Here is a 15,954-nt window from a genome sequence, read left to right as displayed (position 1 = left end):
TTTCCCTCGGTCTATTATCGCTAAACGTTTGACGTTTGAAATCTGACGCATCCTCGATTCCTTATCTTCGCTACGAACAAATATTTTTCTTCGCGATTTCCATCGGCTGAATACTTTTTACCAATTATCAATCATTTTGTCCTTTCATTATTTTCTTCTCGATAGTAAACAAAAATTTGTATCATTTTTTACATCGTACAAGATCAATTTAACATTCTCGTGCGTTCTGTGCTTATACCGTAGCACTTTACGTGTCAAAAATTAAAACAATATTAACAATTAGTGCATTTGAGAATGTTTTGCCAGAGGAATCATTTTACATTCCGAAGATTAACTTGTATTGTAAAAGGAATAAAATCTGATCCCCATAATAAAAATATCGTAACATCTACCAAACAAAAATTCCTTGATACTATTTTACAAATGTTTAAGAAACTAAAAAAACGTTCTTCCAACGAAGCATCTTATCGAAGCTACATCTAGCTTGCAAAATCTATCAACGAATACAATCGAATGTGTGCAAAAATAAAAAATTTTGTAATCTTTGATAGACTGAGAATAACAAGTGCCGGTAGAAATTAGAAAAAAGCAGGGTGACGTTAACTATTAATTGATCGTCAACGTACTGATAATATAATAAGAACTGGTCGATTATACAGAGGACGTGCTTTAATCAAATTAATTAAACTTTTTAATACTTAAACAGAGAAGTATTAGAATTACTCGATAGTCTCCATTCTCGTTCTATTTTATTTGCACCGAAAACTATTTATCATCGCAGATTACATCAAACGTGAGTAATTTGTAAAAACGAAACTTCGTTCTTTTGGAAATAATTGTAACCAAAAAAAAAAAAAAAAAGAAAGAAAACTTTCGGGCTAAAATTGTTCATAGAATCGAATATATATTTTTGTTGTATGTTTATAGATTTCGAATATATCGAACAGGGACGTAGATCTTCTTATCCGATTGCTTTTTCACAAAATTTATATTCAAAATGGCGAGATAGGTTTCGTTTTCAAAATTGATTTCCGTCCCATTGAATTCACTTAAAGTAAACATACTCACCATATCGAAATGTAGTATTTTCGAAGTTAGATGCTCAAGGAAATTCCTCTTCACGGGATCGTGCCTATCAGAGGGTTTAAAACCGCGGGAACGTATTACAACATTATCCGCGGAAATACTTCGTTGTAGATAATTCTTCTCTTTTATATTGCTATAGTTCACGCTGTACTTGTAATCGGCCTCCCTTGAACTTTCAGACGCAAACCCATACGAATTGTATGTTTTGCTTAAAACGTTTCGCTTTGCGTTACTATGTCTGTTGAAATGGAAATTGTTTAGTCTACATTTGCTCATAGGTGGTCGAAAAATGCTGTACAGTTTGTTACGATAACTTAACGAAAGAAAAATAATGAAAAAAAAAAAAAAAAGAGCACGGTTTGCGTTACCCCAAAACATTTGTCCACGCGTTTGCATATTTTTACAACGAACTAATCGCAAGCTTCGATACAATAAAATTGTTCCTTCGCGCTGAATGCCAAGCAAAACTTAAAATCACAAAGAAAGGTAAACGAAGAGAATTTTCGTTGCATTTACATATATATTTAAAATACTTGTAACACTTGTTGCAATTAAACATCGTTTTAATCATTTTGAACGTTACCAAGGTTTCGAACTGAGTAAAATCTAATAAAAATATCGTTATTATGTGTGTGTATATATATATATATAAAAAGGAGAAGAAAAAAAAATAAAAGTATAAAAGGTAAAAACCAAAGTCTCTCGCAACACGTGTAGATACATTGTACCTATCGATACGTGTTACTCCGTTCGAAAAGTTCGCGGAATATTTTTGATTCCCTTGTATCGGAAAGCTCCGCGACTGTTTCATCTGGTGAAACGTGCAGTTGATAGTCTTATCTACGAGCAGTTCAAATTTCACGAGCCTGTAACGAACCATTCGCTCGTGTCAACGCTTTCAGCGAGCACGTGTTGCATTGTTAGGTCGAACGTTTGAGAAAATGTCGCGTGAACTTTCGAGAGAACGACGCACGTAACGTGAATATCTCGTAAAACTCGGGAGAAGCGAATCAGAAGTTGTCGATGCGTTGAAAGTAACACGTGGAGAGAATGCCACGAAGAAGAAAACTGTTTACGAATGAATGAAAACATGGATGTTGCCCTTATACCCTCGCACACTGAGAAAAACATTGAACACGTTCACGAACTCGTACTATTCGACCGATCGATGACTGATGCACGAATGATCGTCGAACAGCTCGATATCAGGCCGGAAAAGGTGCGTGGAATTTTGCAAAACGATCGATTCTCCACTCTGATCACGTATCGGTCCACTCGTGAACTTTTCTTCGTGAATTTCTCGCTCGTTTCGAAGTTACCATCCTCGAATCGAGAGTTGTCCTAATCTCGCCCCGTGTGGCTTCTCCTTATTCTCAGAGATAAAAAAAGCCATTGTACGGCGAGGGTATACGAAACACCGCAAAATAAGAAACGATTGAACAACGTTGACAAGGAGGACTTAAAGAAGATTAAGGAACGTAACAGTTTTTTAATCCTCCTCTACGAATTTTTTGAACAGAACGGTAGATACCAATCGAGAAACTTGCTAGCAAACTGGATCGCTGGATTGTAAATCTTAAATAAAAAAAGAAGAAAAAAAAATGCGATCGTTCTGTGTAGCGATCGACTGTAACTAACAGTGAAGAGAAAAATTGTAAATCGTAAAATAATGAATTAGCTCCCGCGATGTTGCACGATATATATTCTTATCGACGAGGCGAGTGACAAATATAGTAGAATGGCAATACGTGAACAAAAAAGAAAGAAAGGTTGCCATCAGATACGAGTAAATCGGTTTATATCGAAAGAAATTGGTTCTCCTCCAAACTGCCAATTAATTCCGCGTTGCCGGTATTGGCAGCGGTACAATGAGGTTCTGTGCAAAAGAAATGCTAAATTTATCTGTTGTAACGTAATACGCAGTAACAGTTTGAACGGTTTCGTACGGGGTGTACTACCAACGCACTATTTACTAAGAACGATGGTGTGAAGCCAATCGCGAGTGTTAATGTAAATAATGTAACTGAAATAATATTTCTATTTCTGCCGATGTTCGATACTGTAAAGTACAATGTGAGTTCTGAAGGCCACTTGTAAAAAGTTCCATTTTATATCTATGACGTATTTACCGAATCAATAAATACGTCTATATATGTATTACTAATGGTAATAAATTGCTAAAAAAGATCAACTATTCACCGATAAAATTCATATTATAATTCTCTGTTGTTTCATAAAGCAACATATTTCAATCGTATTCTGTACGTTAATTATATTACGCGATGTGTATATTTTTCAAACGCATTGAACATAAATTATTTGTATACCATTATTATTCGAATGACCACTCGGTGTACAGCCATGGATTATTTTTGATCGATATTGAGTCACAGCAGAAGCATTTATTTTACGAAAACCTACTAATTTGCCAAAGTTTTAAGGTACAGCATCAATCGCCAACGAAAATTTTCTGTATTCGCATTTCGAATATGCAATGAAATCGTTAGGTTGTTTTAAACGTAATTTCAGCAGAAATCTGACGATTATAATATTTTATACTTGGATAAAATATTTTCGATTACGCGAAATCATTGTAACGCTTACTCTTTTTAAGAAACTGTTAGTACCAATCGTGCAAGCTTCAACTTTATAAAGAAAATTTTGTTATCAATTCCATCGTTATTATCGTCTACTTGTTCCTTTTAAATTAAAAAGAAAAATAACGCGCTCTTAGCATCGGCAAGCAAAGAAAAATTGTCCGATTAAGGGAACACGAATACGAAATAACCGGAAATTTTCGAATCTCTTCAAGAATACTAGAATTTCTTGGTATGCTGCGTATCGTTAAAGCGATTCAAAATTTCTTCGGTGTGAGAAACCAGAGATTGCATTCAACAATGGACAGCACAGTTCGGTTTAGTCACTAAAGAACATAGTTAAGCGGAGTTTAGCTTGAGCTAGATTTTTATGACAAGACGTAACGTAAAATGTCACTAATGATGATTTCATCGAGAACCCGCGTTTTCACTAGTTTTCTCATTCTGTCTGATTTTCTTTCAAAATGAAGAAAATGAAAGTTTACTTATCAAACGGTGCCCTCCTCATTTCGACGTATTACGCACGATTTGCTCGTTCCTGGCTTTTTTCTACTTTATTGCGTTTTCCTTTCTTTTTTTACGAATTTACGTAACCCGCGACCGTACTATACTCCGAACGAAGTGCTCCGTACGGGAAGTCGACGAATCTCACGACGAAGGCTCCCTCGCCATGAGGGATAAAATCGCATCTTACAATATGATTCCTGGCACGCACGATCGTGGCCGCCTAGGCACACGCAACCACGGTAACTCCGTCAGCGCGGCACTAAGTGACTAGCAGTCACCAGTATCACCCGGTAGTAGTGGCTCATTCATGACTGAGATCAAAGATTTAAGCCGAAAAACAAAACGAGAGAGAAAGATTTATTTTTACATTGAGCAGACGATCATAGAATTCGTCACAATTTCTGAAAGGATCTTCACACTCTAGCTACATCATTCGATACAAATTTGAAGTTTTTTCGCGTTTCACCTACATACGTAACTGAATCCTCTTCCAAGGGAGTCGTCCAAACGTTCAATCGCTTGAAAGAGAAGCTTGTCACTTATTCAAGCTTTCTTCACCACTTGTAGCTTTCTTTCATTAAACGAAACACCGTTATTTTTTACTTCGATATTTGTTCTACTATCTAAAACATTTACTTAAATGAGATGAATTACCGTACGGTCAGCACACAGTGCTTTATAATAGCGCCCAACCGTTGCTATACCAACTTCCCGACTGCCTTGAGTCGTCTTCGGTAAAAATAGACCATCAGAAAGCGACACCTCAGTAATCGGTGGCTCCTGCCTTACGCGACAGAAGTTATCACACCCGTTCAATTCTGTCACAACTTGTTGCAATTCTTCTCGAGACGTTTCTTATTTCACTGTCGTAAAAATAACTACCCATAAGAATAATGAAAAAGCTAGAATTATACGAAGTCTGTGAGAAATTATGCATCTTCACTTTGTGATCAAAAAAATGATCGAATATTAAATACCGCAATTATGCTTGATAAAGATAATCGATAAAATCTTATTTAATAAACTAGCGTAATATTTTATAATGATAAACATTTCAATAAATATGAATACGTTGTTTTTATAACTGTAATCAAATTGTACCCAAAACTACAGAAGATAATATTGTGAAACATATTAAATTACAAAAACTGTTGTATTGTTTTTTTCTCGAATTAACATTAATATTCCTCTTCGTACATATAATTTAATTAAATTATATTTAATCCCAGTCGGTACTATTTATATCTTGTACAATATCTGTCATTTCCCTAGACAGATCATGATTACTGTTCTTCTTAATTTTTAATTTCTTCTTTTTCGTTTTAATACGTGACTCGGGTTTTTCTTGATCAAGCTTCTCAATTGGCAGTTCAAAATCACTATCTTCGTCACTTTGTTCTGCGCTTTCTTCGTTTAATTTTCCTTTTTTCAATTTTCTTATAGTTGGTAAATTATATTCAGCTATATTGTCATTATCTGTCAATAATTTAAGTTTTTGAGTTTGATAAATTTTTTTCCACGATTCATAGAACTTTGATAAAGATGTTCCTTGTGCTTTTATTTTATTTTCCCAAGATTTTATCTCCGACAGATTACTTAATGCAATTGCAGTTTTATTACGTTCCGTTTCAATATATTTTCTGTTCTCTTCTATTTTGTCTAACAACTGTTTCATTTTTCTACTGTAATTTGCAACGTGACATTTCTTTATAAATGCTTTTAACTAGAAAGAAAATGAAAAAATATATAAAATATGTACAAATTGTAAAATGTAAATTATGTTAAAATTAAATAATTTATTAGGTAAATAAATGTTTTTAAATTAAAGTTACTGTTTTACCAACTTTTCATCAGCATATATCTTTGATCAGTTATTGTTTAAAATTGTACAAGTATTTATAATAAAAAAAAAAACATTTAAACAGTTTATTTGATATTTTTTTGAGAACGTATAAACAAAATATAAATAAATCTCAAAATATTACACTGAAAAAATGTTTATAATTAAGTTAATACTTGTTTACTTACCTGTATTATACATGGTATATATAAATCTGGAAAGTATATCATATGACTATCCTTAGCTGCATTTTCTAAAATAAGTTGATACACAGTATCAATAACATTATCTTTAAAACCATTCTCCTGTAGCTGCGATTTTGACATTCTTAGTATACAAATAAAGGGTACTGGTTTCATTGAGACTGCCTTGTGTTTCTTATTAAAATCATAAGAATTTAATATCTACAAAAGTAAAAAAATAATATATTATGTCTATGAGTAAAATATTTCAGGTGTAAACCTATAATGCAAAAAAGAAAAACAAAAAATATCTTTCGAATATTACAATAAAAATATCATTGTTTCACCTGTAAACAATGAAATTAATTTATAATTTATATATATATAATATATATATATTCATTACAAATTATTTTCATTCAAAATTTTAATTACTTTTTATTTTTACGATTAAATAGCTTTAAAATATCATACCTCTAACGCAAATGGTAATACAGGTATAAATATACCAGTTTCTTTGGAAATATCTATCAACATTTGTAAACAGTGAAATCTGAGAGGATAATATTGTGGAGTTGGTATTACTTTTATTGTTCCTATAATAATCTGCAAATAAAAAATAAATTTATAGTTCTAATCAATCATTAATCATTTTAATAAATATATTGTTAAAAATATAAACATACTTGGACAAGAGGATATAAAAGTGAATGCAACATAGAATCATTTTTTGATAATGTAATTAATTCTGTCCAAAAGCGCAATGAATTTATGTACTGCCAATTATACACAGCTTGAAAATTCTCCTAAAAAAATGTAAATATATAATTAGCAATGTATAAATTATAAAACTTAAAGTATAACGTTTATTTTATACATTACCTTTCTTTTTAATGTTACAGCATTTCTTAAATGAATAGCTAATTGCCTAATATACAAAAAGGCATGATTATAAGCGAGATTACTATCAAGCAAATATATTTCCGCTAAAGACTGTCTCATAAAATTTATTCCAGGTAGTGTTGTAAAAGATACAAATTTTGAATTTTCAATGTATTTTACATACATCACCTAAAACACATAAGTTTCAAAATGATTTGTTAAGAAATTACTTTTCTATTTAAAACAAATATTAAAATTTTAATCTTACCTTAAATAGTATATCTAAAACTGATTCTCGATTAGTTGTTGCTATACGTAATATACTTAAAAAAGAAACAACACGTACAGTTTCTTCTCCACCTGACCACATATTCAATAAAATCTTTAACAATGGTTTAGTTAATGATGAAAATGACTGTGTATAAGGTAACATTTGATGCAGATGCTTTAAAAGCACTGTAAGTATATTAGATGATGTTACATTCTGTAAAATCTATAAAAAAAAATATATTATAAAATACTTAGAATCAACATATTCAAATCTTAATACGAATACGTACATTAATTAAATCACTTAGGTATGATTTCAAAATACCCTTTACTTTACCAAATCTTTTAGACTTATGGGCTTGAAATTGGGCTTTTGAACCCACGTTTAAATATCGTTTAAATGCGTCGGGCAAATACAATATACATAATTGAACAACTCCATTAAACACTAAAAAATGTTAAACTATTTAGAAATTAACTAATATTTAATGTAGATAATACACGTACATTTAATGTAGATAATAATGATTTACAATAAATGTAGAAAACTAACCTACACCACCCTCTACTTTATATGGTAGAGATATTGTGTCAGAAGATTCTGCTACCGTTTGCAATGCAGCGTGAAAAGCTTCCACAGCACATTTAATAGTTTTCAATGACCTATAAATTTGTACACTAATGTAAATATCATTTTATGATTTCAAGCTGATCCATTATAGGTAGTACAACCGAGAAGATTCTTTATGGAGAATTCATAAAAAAATAATTTGAAAGTGCATAATGAAAAATTTTAAAACAAATACGTCTTTGTTAGCAAAAAGAGTCACTTCGAAATTCATTATGGTTTGTTATTTATCGTTTTTGTTATTCCACTTATTATCAATTTGAAATATTAATTTTTATTAATTCATCGCAATATCTGAATACTAATTGATAATTCACAAATATGCTCCTTTCAATGGGAGCAAGCAATAATAACACATCTGCTACAAATACTTTATTGACAAATTTGTCAAAATATGATAGAAATTCTATATTTTATATCTACTGGATTTGATTAAAAAATTAGTTTGTACAAGTTGCAAAAGTGTTCAAAACTCAATAACAAAAACCTTACTTAACACTTTTTACCTATATCCTCGTGAAGAATCCCCCCTCCCCCTTTTAATTGTACTACGAGTAACAGCCACTTTATGATACAATATTATATCATAATTCTTTAACTATTGTTAACATGCCATAACATATAACAAAACATTACTTGTCCTTTTGAATTTCTTCTTGCCATGTTTTTAATAATTGTAGTGTAATTTTTCTTTTATCTTTCACTGCATCAGTATCTTCTTTATCTATTTCATAGTCACTTTCATCACTAGCAACCTAGAATATAATTCAAACATCACAAATAGAAAAATACTTCTAAGTTTATGTCTAGTTTTATCTCCAATTTATTTGTACTTTTATGTTTTTCTTCATTACTTCATTGTCATACCTCTAAATGAGTGTTTGGCACATGTCTTTTATCAAAATCATTTAATGAAGATTTATCATCATCATCATCAATATCATTGTTATCGTCATCATCTATATTAAATTCTAAAAGACTTTTATCATTTTCTTTTAAATATGAATAAAATTCAGGATCTGTCTGCTTTAATTTCATTAAAGATTTTTTGTGTTCCATTGGGTCCATTTCATCTTCACTGCTCCCTGCATTGTCCTCAGAAGCATTTTCATCTATTACACAACCAATAAAATAATAACATTACAAAATATAAACTCTATTAAAAAACTATTATTTAAGAAATTCAATCAAGTTCTTTATGTTAACATAAAAATAATTGTTCCTTATTATTCAATATTTTCTAACATAATAACAATTTCTTATTATACATAAGTTAGTGTTATTTTATTAAATGAATAAATAATTAAATATATATTTACAAAATTCTAAAAGTTTTAAGTTTTAATCCAGTAAACATTAATAAGTAGAAACGACATAAACAGAAATTTTTTGAAGCACTGTATACATTTTTAAAAACAATAAAAGTTTCTGAAAATAAGCAATTTGAGAATTACTGCTATATTTCATACTTCCTTCAAAGCAGTGTCATACTTTTATATAAAAATAATTGATACAAAACATAATTAATTTAGTTAATTCCTTGTGTTGGCATTATAAATTAATTCTTCAAAGTTAAGAAATCATTAAAATCATTATTAATTATGCGGAAAGAGCCTAATGTTTCCACTGTAATATAAGAAATATAATCATAATGATTTTTAAATGATGAGACATTATTAAACAGCAATTTTGAAACTAATTCAATAATAATCCTTACCAAAGTCTTAGTAAGTAACTTGAATACATTGGATGATTTTAAGCTTTCCTTCTCAATAAAAGATTATAACATGACACTTTTTAATATTACTGTAAAAACGTTGATCCGATGATTATAAGTCAATTTACAAATTTAATGTTAAATTTATTGCTAAGTTATGTTCCCTTTTGTCATTTTTAAATGCAATCTCATTTTTTTGTATGTTTAAGATCTGTGCTTCCTAAAATTTTTACATTGTACTTAGCTATCTAAATCATTTGTATATTCTTACCTTTATCATTATTACAGTCACTGTTTGTATCATTTTCAAAATTTTGATTAAAAAAATCGTCCATAGACACAGTACTTAAATGTTTCTTTTTCTTCATACCAGGTTTTTTTGACTTCTTTGCAATATTGTTTGTATTTCTTAATTTTGCCACACTTTTTGTATCTCTTATTTTCGGCATCTTTTTTGGATTTTTTATTTTCGCCATACTTTTTGCATTGTTTATTTTCATTATTTAACTGAAAATATAAAATATAACCTACACAAATTTAATCCATTTTACTTACTTCCCAATTAGTTACTAATTTTTTTTAAATATTAGATATATTATGTACATATTTTAAAAAAAAGTATTTCGCTTACGTTTTTATAATATTTATTTTTAAACGTCTAATACTTTTAGACTTTGTTTTGCAGATAACACATGTAGGTCCTTTCAAGTTTACACGTGCATAACCTGATATAAACATTGAATGTAGATAAAAACGAAATCATTGTTATCATCAGATCTGAATGAAGCATTTTCATGAACTTAGTACACCTTGAATCGGTTTTCCTTCTTATATTTTGCACATGTTTATAGGATAAAAAATAATAAATGTGATTAAACAAATATATTTTAAATGAATATATGATATAAGTAAAATAAAATTGTTTTATAAAAATAATAATATTAGCAGAAATGTAATTACAATTATGTATATACTTATCGAAATTATTAAATTATTATTCAACTTAACATTAAGTGGTCAATGTATTCGTTATTAATAAGATGATAATGAACAATATTTGTGAGGAACTCTAATAAATTCTCTTAATTATATATTTAGATACATATAAGAAAAAATTGTTCAAAATCTTGTTAAAACTATTACTGTTTACTTCTAACGGTAAAAAAATTATGACAAATGCAGGGATGAAAGATATTTCCCTTATACAGAACATTGTTACTATTGATTAAGTTGATCACATGTGAAGTTTACCGCGTGATGAGAACACGAACGAAATAACATAACAAAGTGAGATGTAACAATAAAGTTTGCGAACGCATCTCACTTTGTCGTTTTACCTCGTTCACATTCCTCTTCAAGCGGTAACTTCTACTCTTGTCCAATTTAGCCTATATGTAGTGTCAATGTGCCTGCATAGAGTGAGCAAGTGGACGATTCCCCTTTCCCCTGTGACGTTTTAGCTTACTGAACTCTAATTTCTTGGGCACCAATGGTACACATTTGATACATGCATATACCTAATTTATAGGCGACATCCAAGAGACCATTTTAATGAAACATTTGTTGTGATCAATGGGATTCTAATGACTTATATAATTTTAAACATAATAGAAAAAGAAAAAGCAAAAATATGTTGCATACTTGTTAACAAATTTGTGCCGTATACAAAGTCGATGCTGTAAACTGTTATAGCAACTCATAGCAATGAATTTAGTTACACTAATTAACTTAAAATGACAGAAAACATTGAATTTTTTCCTTACATGAAATTTAATATTGAACATTGATCAATTCTTTCAAGATTGTCTATTCTCAGAAATGGAGCTAATAGCTCCTTTAATCTGCTTTCAAGATAGAAATTAAAATAATAGTGGAAATAACTTAGACAGTCAAATCTTTTTTAAATATAGTATTACATCTTTTTTAACAAAACTCCTTACCAACTTTAAAAAGTTAAACAAGATATAATACAAAGTATATTTTTTCATTTCTTTCTGTTTAAAATGTTGACCTAGATACAGTAACTAAGGACAAAGTGATCAAACTGAAATCTTTAAACATTTTATGGTATCTTGGTGATCTATAACCACTTCAATAGTAGAAATTAATATGATTTAAAAAGTCTTGTCTTACAACTTGTTCGGAAAAGAATAAGTTGATAAGTGTGACATTTATTGGATACAAGAAGAGAACAAATATCCTTTAACATTTCCTCCTAAAATAGAAATATTTTGTCATACTATGCCTGCCATAAAACTGTGTAACTTCGATGAAAAACATATTTTTGTAATTTTAAAGATACAGCTTTTTATGTATTGGGTATTTCAATAACTTTGTTACAAGGACTATTTCACAAATGTATTCATAATATAAGAGATTCTTTTAAAACTTTATTATATGGAGATTTTTATGCGATTCTTAAACCTTTAGTGAGGTGTGTAACTGTTAGAAGAGACAATTCTAAAATATTGTAATTACAAAAATTTTAGAAAACTATTCTTTCTAGTTTGAATAATAAATACATTTAATAAATAATAAATACAAATACAAGTTGTTGTATAAGTTAGTCCTATCTTGTTGAATATGTAGTGACTTTAGATTTATCCATTATTTTAAAAATGTTTAAAATTAATTATGAATAGATTTAAAAAAATAGCATGTCATTATTATAAATACATTTGCAAAAACCTCCTTATAATTGTGATGTAAATAATCTGTATATAATACTATATATATAGAATACGGTATCACATATTGCATTCACGTACAACACACCTCGTAGAAACGGCTGTTTTAAATAATATTATCTTCTAATAATTCTTTTATAGAATGTTGATTAATATGGTCAAAGTACATTTCGTCTTTTAGTACTTTCTTATGTCATATTTTCTGTACGTAACATTTCAGATACAAAATTTTGTCTTGATCTAATATTAGTATTATTTTAATAGAAAGAAGAAACGTCAATAAAATTGAACATCTAAGAAATATACATAATAATATATTTTATAATTCTCAAACGAGTCTAATGCATTTAAAATGTAAAATAAAGCTTTTTGGAATAAAGTAAAAGGACTGTCTTTTAATTGGCTGGGGAAATAACAATGTGCAATTTAAGCATGTCTTTGTTTGGACCTACTAAAAAAGGAGATGTAGTTTCCAGTACAGAACTTCGTTTTGGATTGAGTTCTTCATACGGTAAAAGATCATCCAAATTAAGAACACGGTCTTCTTGACTAAACCTGTGAATAATTTCAGTAACTCTTGCAATATGCTCAACACCATCTTGTAATCCATAAATTAGTACACCTATTTTCACACGCATATCAGTATCGCTATTTACTGGAGGCTCCTTACATGTAAGTGATAATCTAACCGATCGTTTTACATGTTCGGGCATCTCTACCGTTCCTTGCCAAACTATTAAAAAAAATTGTTTAAACCAGACTCCTTTGGGATATATGTCTACAACCCACTCACACGCGAGATCGCCAGCATATTCTGCCAAACACGAATGACTTGAAAACACAAGAGTTCTGGTATGATAAGAGGGTAAACTATGAAAATTTTCTATTGTAAGTAGGGAACTACAAGTATCTACAGTGTATAGTCGTGGTTCAAATAGTAATGCACCATTCTCCTCATTACAACTCACTTCTTTGACTCTATCTAACTGACCTGTATGAAATGACATTCCAATGAACATTCGTTCTACAAAAAATTCTTTATACTTCTTTGTCAAAGGAGATAATAGTAAATCTGCTAATTGTCGAGGAGACATCATTGGAAATCTAACTGGAGACATCACAGCTATCACCAATTGTTTCAGTGTAACTTCTAATTCATCATGTGACATTTGAGATTTTAAACGAACTGCCTGATGATCCAACCAAGATTCCAGGCACTTTAGTAATGTCATCTCATCCTTCACTACTAAATTACTTTGATGTAATAATGATACTAAAATATCTATATCGAAGTTTCCAAAATCTGCAGTCTTAGCTACCAATTCCAAATTCCATTTGATAAAATTCTGACATGCTTGAGTAATATTATGATGACCACAATTCAAAGTATATTGTAACCATGATACTAGAGTGCCATGTATGGCAGCTAATGCGATATGATTTTGCATATAATCAAGACACAGTGATATTAAATCTTTCACATTATACTTATCCGCTAAAGATAATATTGGTAAGACAACTCCATAATTAATTCTTATTCGACCAGTGTAAAAGTACCGCAAAAATTCACTAAATATAGGTGCACATTGTGGTGTTTCTTGAAGGGTTACTCTACTTTCTTGCGATTCACTCCATTGTGGACTCATTAACATTACCTATGTTAAAACAAAAACAATAAATGAAGTATTAGAAATATATTTATATCTAAGGGAAATAATTGATAAAAGTAGATGTTACCAATATAACAATGACAAAATTATTAAAATATCATCAAGACTACAGTCTATTATGCTATCAAATTCCATCTAATAACTAATTATTGTGCCATTACAACATAATCTTGTAAAGATTAAATCTTTATAATAAAATGTTTAATCACAATCATTCATGGATATATTTATTATAGACAAACACACAGGATGGTTTATACATTGTTTTATGTTAATACATCATCAGATACTTTACAAGATATATATTCCCTTACAAATAAAATTTAACACCAAATACAACTAATTTTTATTTATAATTCATTTACAATTTTATGTGAATAAGGACAAGTTTTATTTTAATTTTTTCATTCCATGAGTTTTTATTAAATATATTTTAAAGGTATACTGATTTAAAAACAAATTTACTTACTTGGAAAACATCACTAGAAGCACAAAGTATAAGGCGATGTGCTGGATATTCTATACCATCAACAACAAGACAAATATCATTCATAAGACGTTCAGCATATACTGTTGCTATCTTTAATAGAACTGTATGTGAATTATCAACCTAAATAAAGAAGATGACACATTTATTCTTTCGAATAAAATTAAAATTTATAAAACACAATTTTATAATCGCTATTGTATTAGAATTTTTATATTATCCAACATCACTTGAAATGCTATTTACTTCTTCCGCTTGTTTATTTGTATCCATTCCTGAAGAACCTGTCGTCCACCTAAGAGTACTTCGTAGTAATATTTATTCATGTTACCTCTGCATATCTCAATTAGTACTTATTTGTTCCCATCATTGTATATAATAATTTTCAAAAGAAACAACTTTTTCACTCAATTTTTCATTAATCGTTGTATATATTATTATAGTACCTTTCAAAGCAAGATAACTGTAAGAAAAAGAATAAAGATATACTAAAGATGAATGTTAAAATATCTATTAATAAAATAAATTGTAATCATTTTTAGGCGACATATGTGTACATTGAATTTTCAGAAGGAAAAAATATTAGTTTAAAAGTATCAATAAATAGTTAAAAAAGTATAACATATTTATTCGTTATTATTTAAAAATATGAATATAAATTATACAAAGAGTATACAAGAGTAATAATATATATATAAGAATATAAATTATACTTAATCATGTTTTGTATAGATTTTTCATGTAAAAACAATGTAGTGTATTTGTTAATAATTTGGTTCTATAATAATAAATGACATTTCATGAAATAGCTAGTGATACATAGTGTTTTACTGAAAAGTATTAAGATATTACCGATGATTCTGAAATAGAAAGAAATAACTAAATTCTGTAATTCCTTCTGTACCTGTAACTATTAAATCATTTACCTGTAAGTTGTTTTATCAAACCAATCAAAAGTAGTCAACTATCTTTATTTTGTTATTGTTATTTGTACAATTCAACTTTTTACGAAACGCCCAACTAGAGAACCTCAAATCAGAGGGGCGCAAGCTTCGACAACATGTGTACTTTCGACTTGACAAATATGGCCACCGTCACACCTGCCCTCTATTAGTGGTACAAGCAATTATGTTTCTTTCTATGTGTTACAATGCAATATATTAAAGCAGTGCACCACTACACGATAGTTATAATCCAACTATAGTACCATAAATAAATATTAATCATTGCGCACTGCATAAATAAATAATACTACATATCGCATACTACAGAGCCTTAAGTTTTATTATAATATGATGTGTATGTACTTCTGTTACATCCCAAAAAGAATCCATACCAGCTGTTGTATATAAATGAATAGACAAATTTTTATTATGAGAGAAAAATCACGAGATTAGGCTA

General features: G+C 29.3%; 2 protein-coding genes across 7 annotated transcripts; both read right to left on the bottom strand.

Moving 5' to 3' along the window:
• Window positions 1–1,183: 1,183 nt before the first annotated feature.
• On the bottom strand, window positions 1,184–10,507 carry Noc2 (Nucleolar complex protein 2). Of its 6 annotated transcripts, none has more exons than XM_076318105.1 (14): window positions 10,341–10,507; window positions 9,981–10,236; window positions 8,860–9,104; window positions 8,629–8,747; window positions 7,918–8,027; window positions 7,655–7,812; window positions 7,363–7,587; window positions 7,095–7,283; window positions 6,899–7,018; window positions 6,687–6,818; window positions 6,219–6,434; window positions 4,845–5,913; window positions 4,661–4,761; window positions 1,184–1,324 (listed from the first exon to the last, which is right to left on the bottom strand). In XM_076318105.1, exons 2-12 carry the CDS (start codon window positions 10,207–10,209, stop codon window positions 5,410–5,412), a joined length of 2,247 nt encoding a protein of 748 aa, XP_076174220.1. In that variant the 5' UTR covers window positions 10,210–10,236; window positions 10,341–10,507; the 3' UTR covers window positions 1,184–1,324; window positions 4,661–4,761; window positions 4,845–5,409. The 6 variants fall into 6 exon arrangements, with proteins under 6 accessions (XP_076174220.1, XP_076174219.1, XP_076174222.1 ...); XM_076318104.1 differs by having other exon boundaries at window positions 9,981–10,216; window positions 10,341–10,506; XM_076318107.1 differs by having other exon boundaries at window positions 1,186–1,324; window positions 4,665–4,761; window positions 9,981–10,216; window positions 10,341–10,506.
• Window positions 10,508–11,603: 1,096 nt separating this feature from the next.
• Tango10 (transport and golgi organization 10) lies at window positions 11,604–15,742 on the bottom strand. Its single transcript, XM_076318626.1, has 4 exons — window positions 15,480–15,742; window positions 14,800–15,016; window positions 14,536–14,676; window positions 11,604–14,051 (listed from the first exon to the last, which is right to left on the bottom strand). The coding sequence occupies exons 2-4, from the start codon at window positions 14,824–14,826 to the stop codon at window positions 12,792–12,794; spliced, it is 1,428 nt and encodes a 475-aa protein (XP_076174741.1). The 5' UTR covers window positions 14,827–15,016; window positions 15,480–15,742; the 3' UTR covers window positions 11,604–12,791.
• Window positions 15,743–15,954: the final 212 nt, after the last annotated feature.

The sequence above is a fragment of the Ptiloglossa arizonensis genome, chromosome 8 (assembly GCF_051014685.1).
Source record: "Ptiloglossa arizonensis isolate GNS036 chromosome 8, iyPtiAriz1_principal, whole genome shotgun sequence".
NCBI classification, from domain to species: Eukaryota; Metazoa; Arthropoda; class Insecta; order Hymenoptera; family Colletidae; genus Ptiloglossa; species Ptiloglossa arizonensis.
This window is presented reverse-complemented; position numbering and strand designations above follow the sequence as displayed.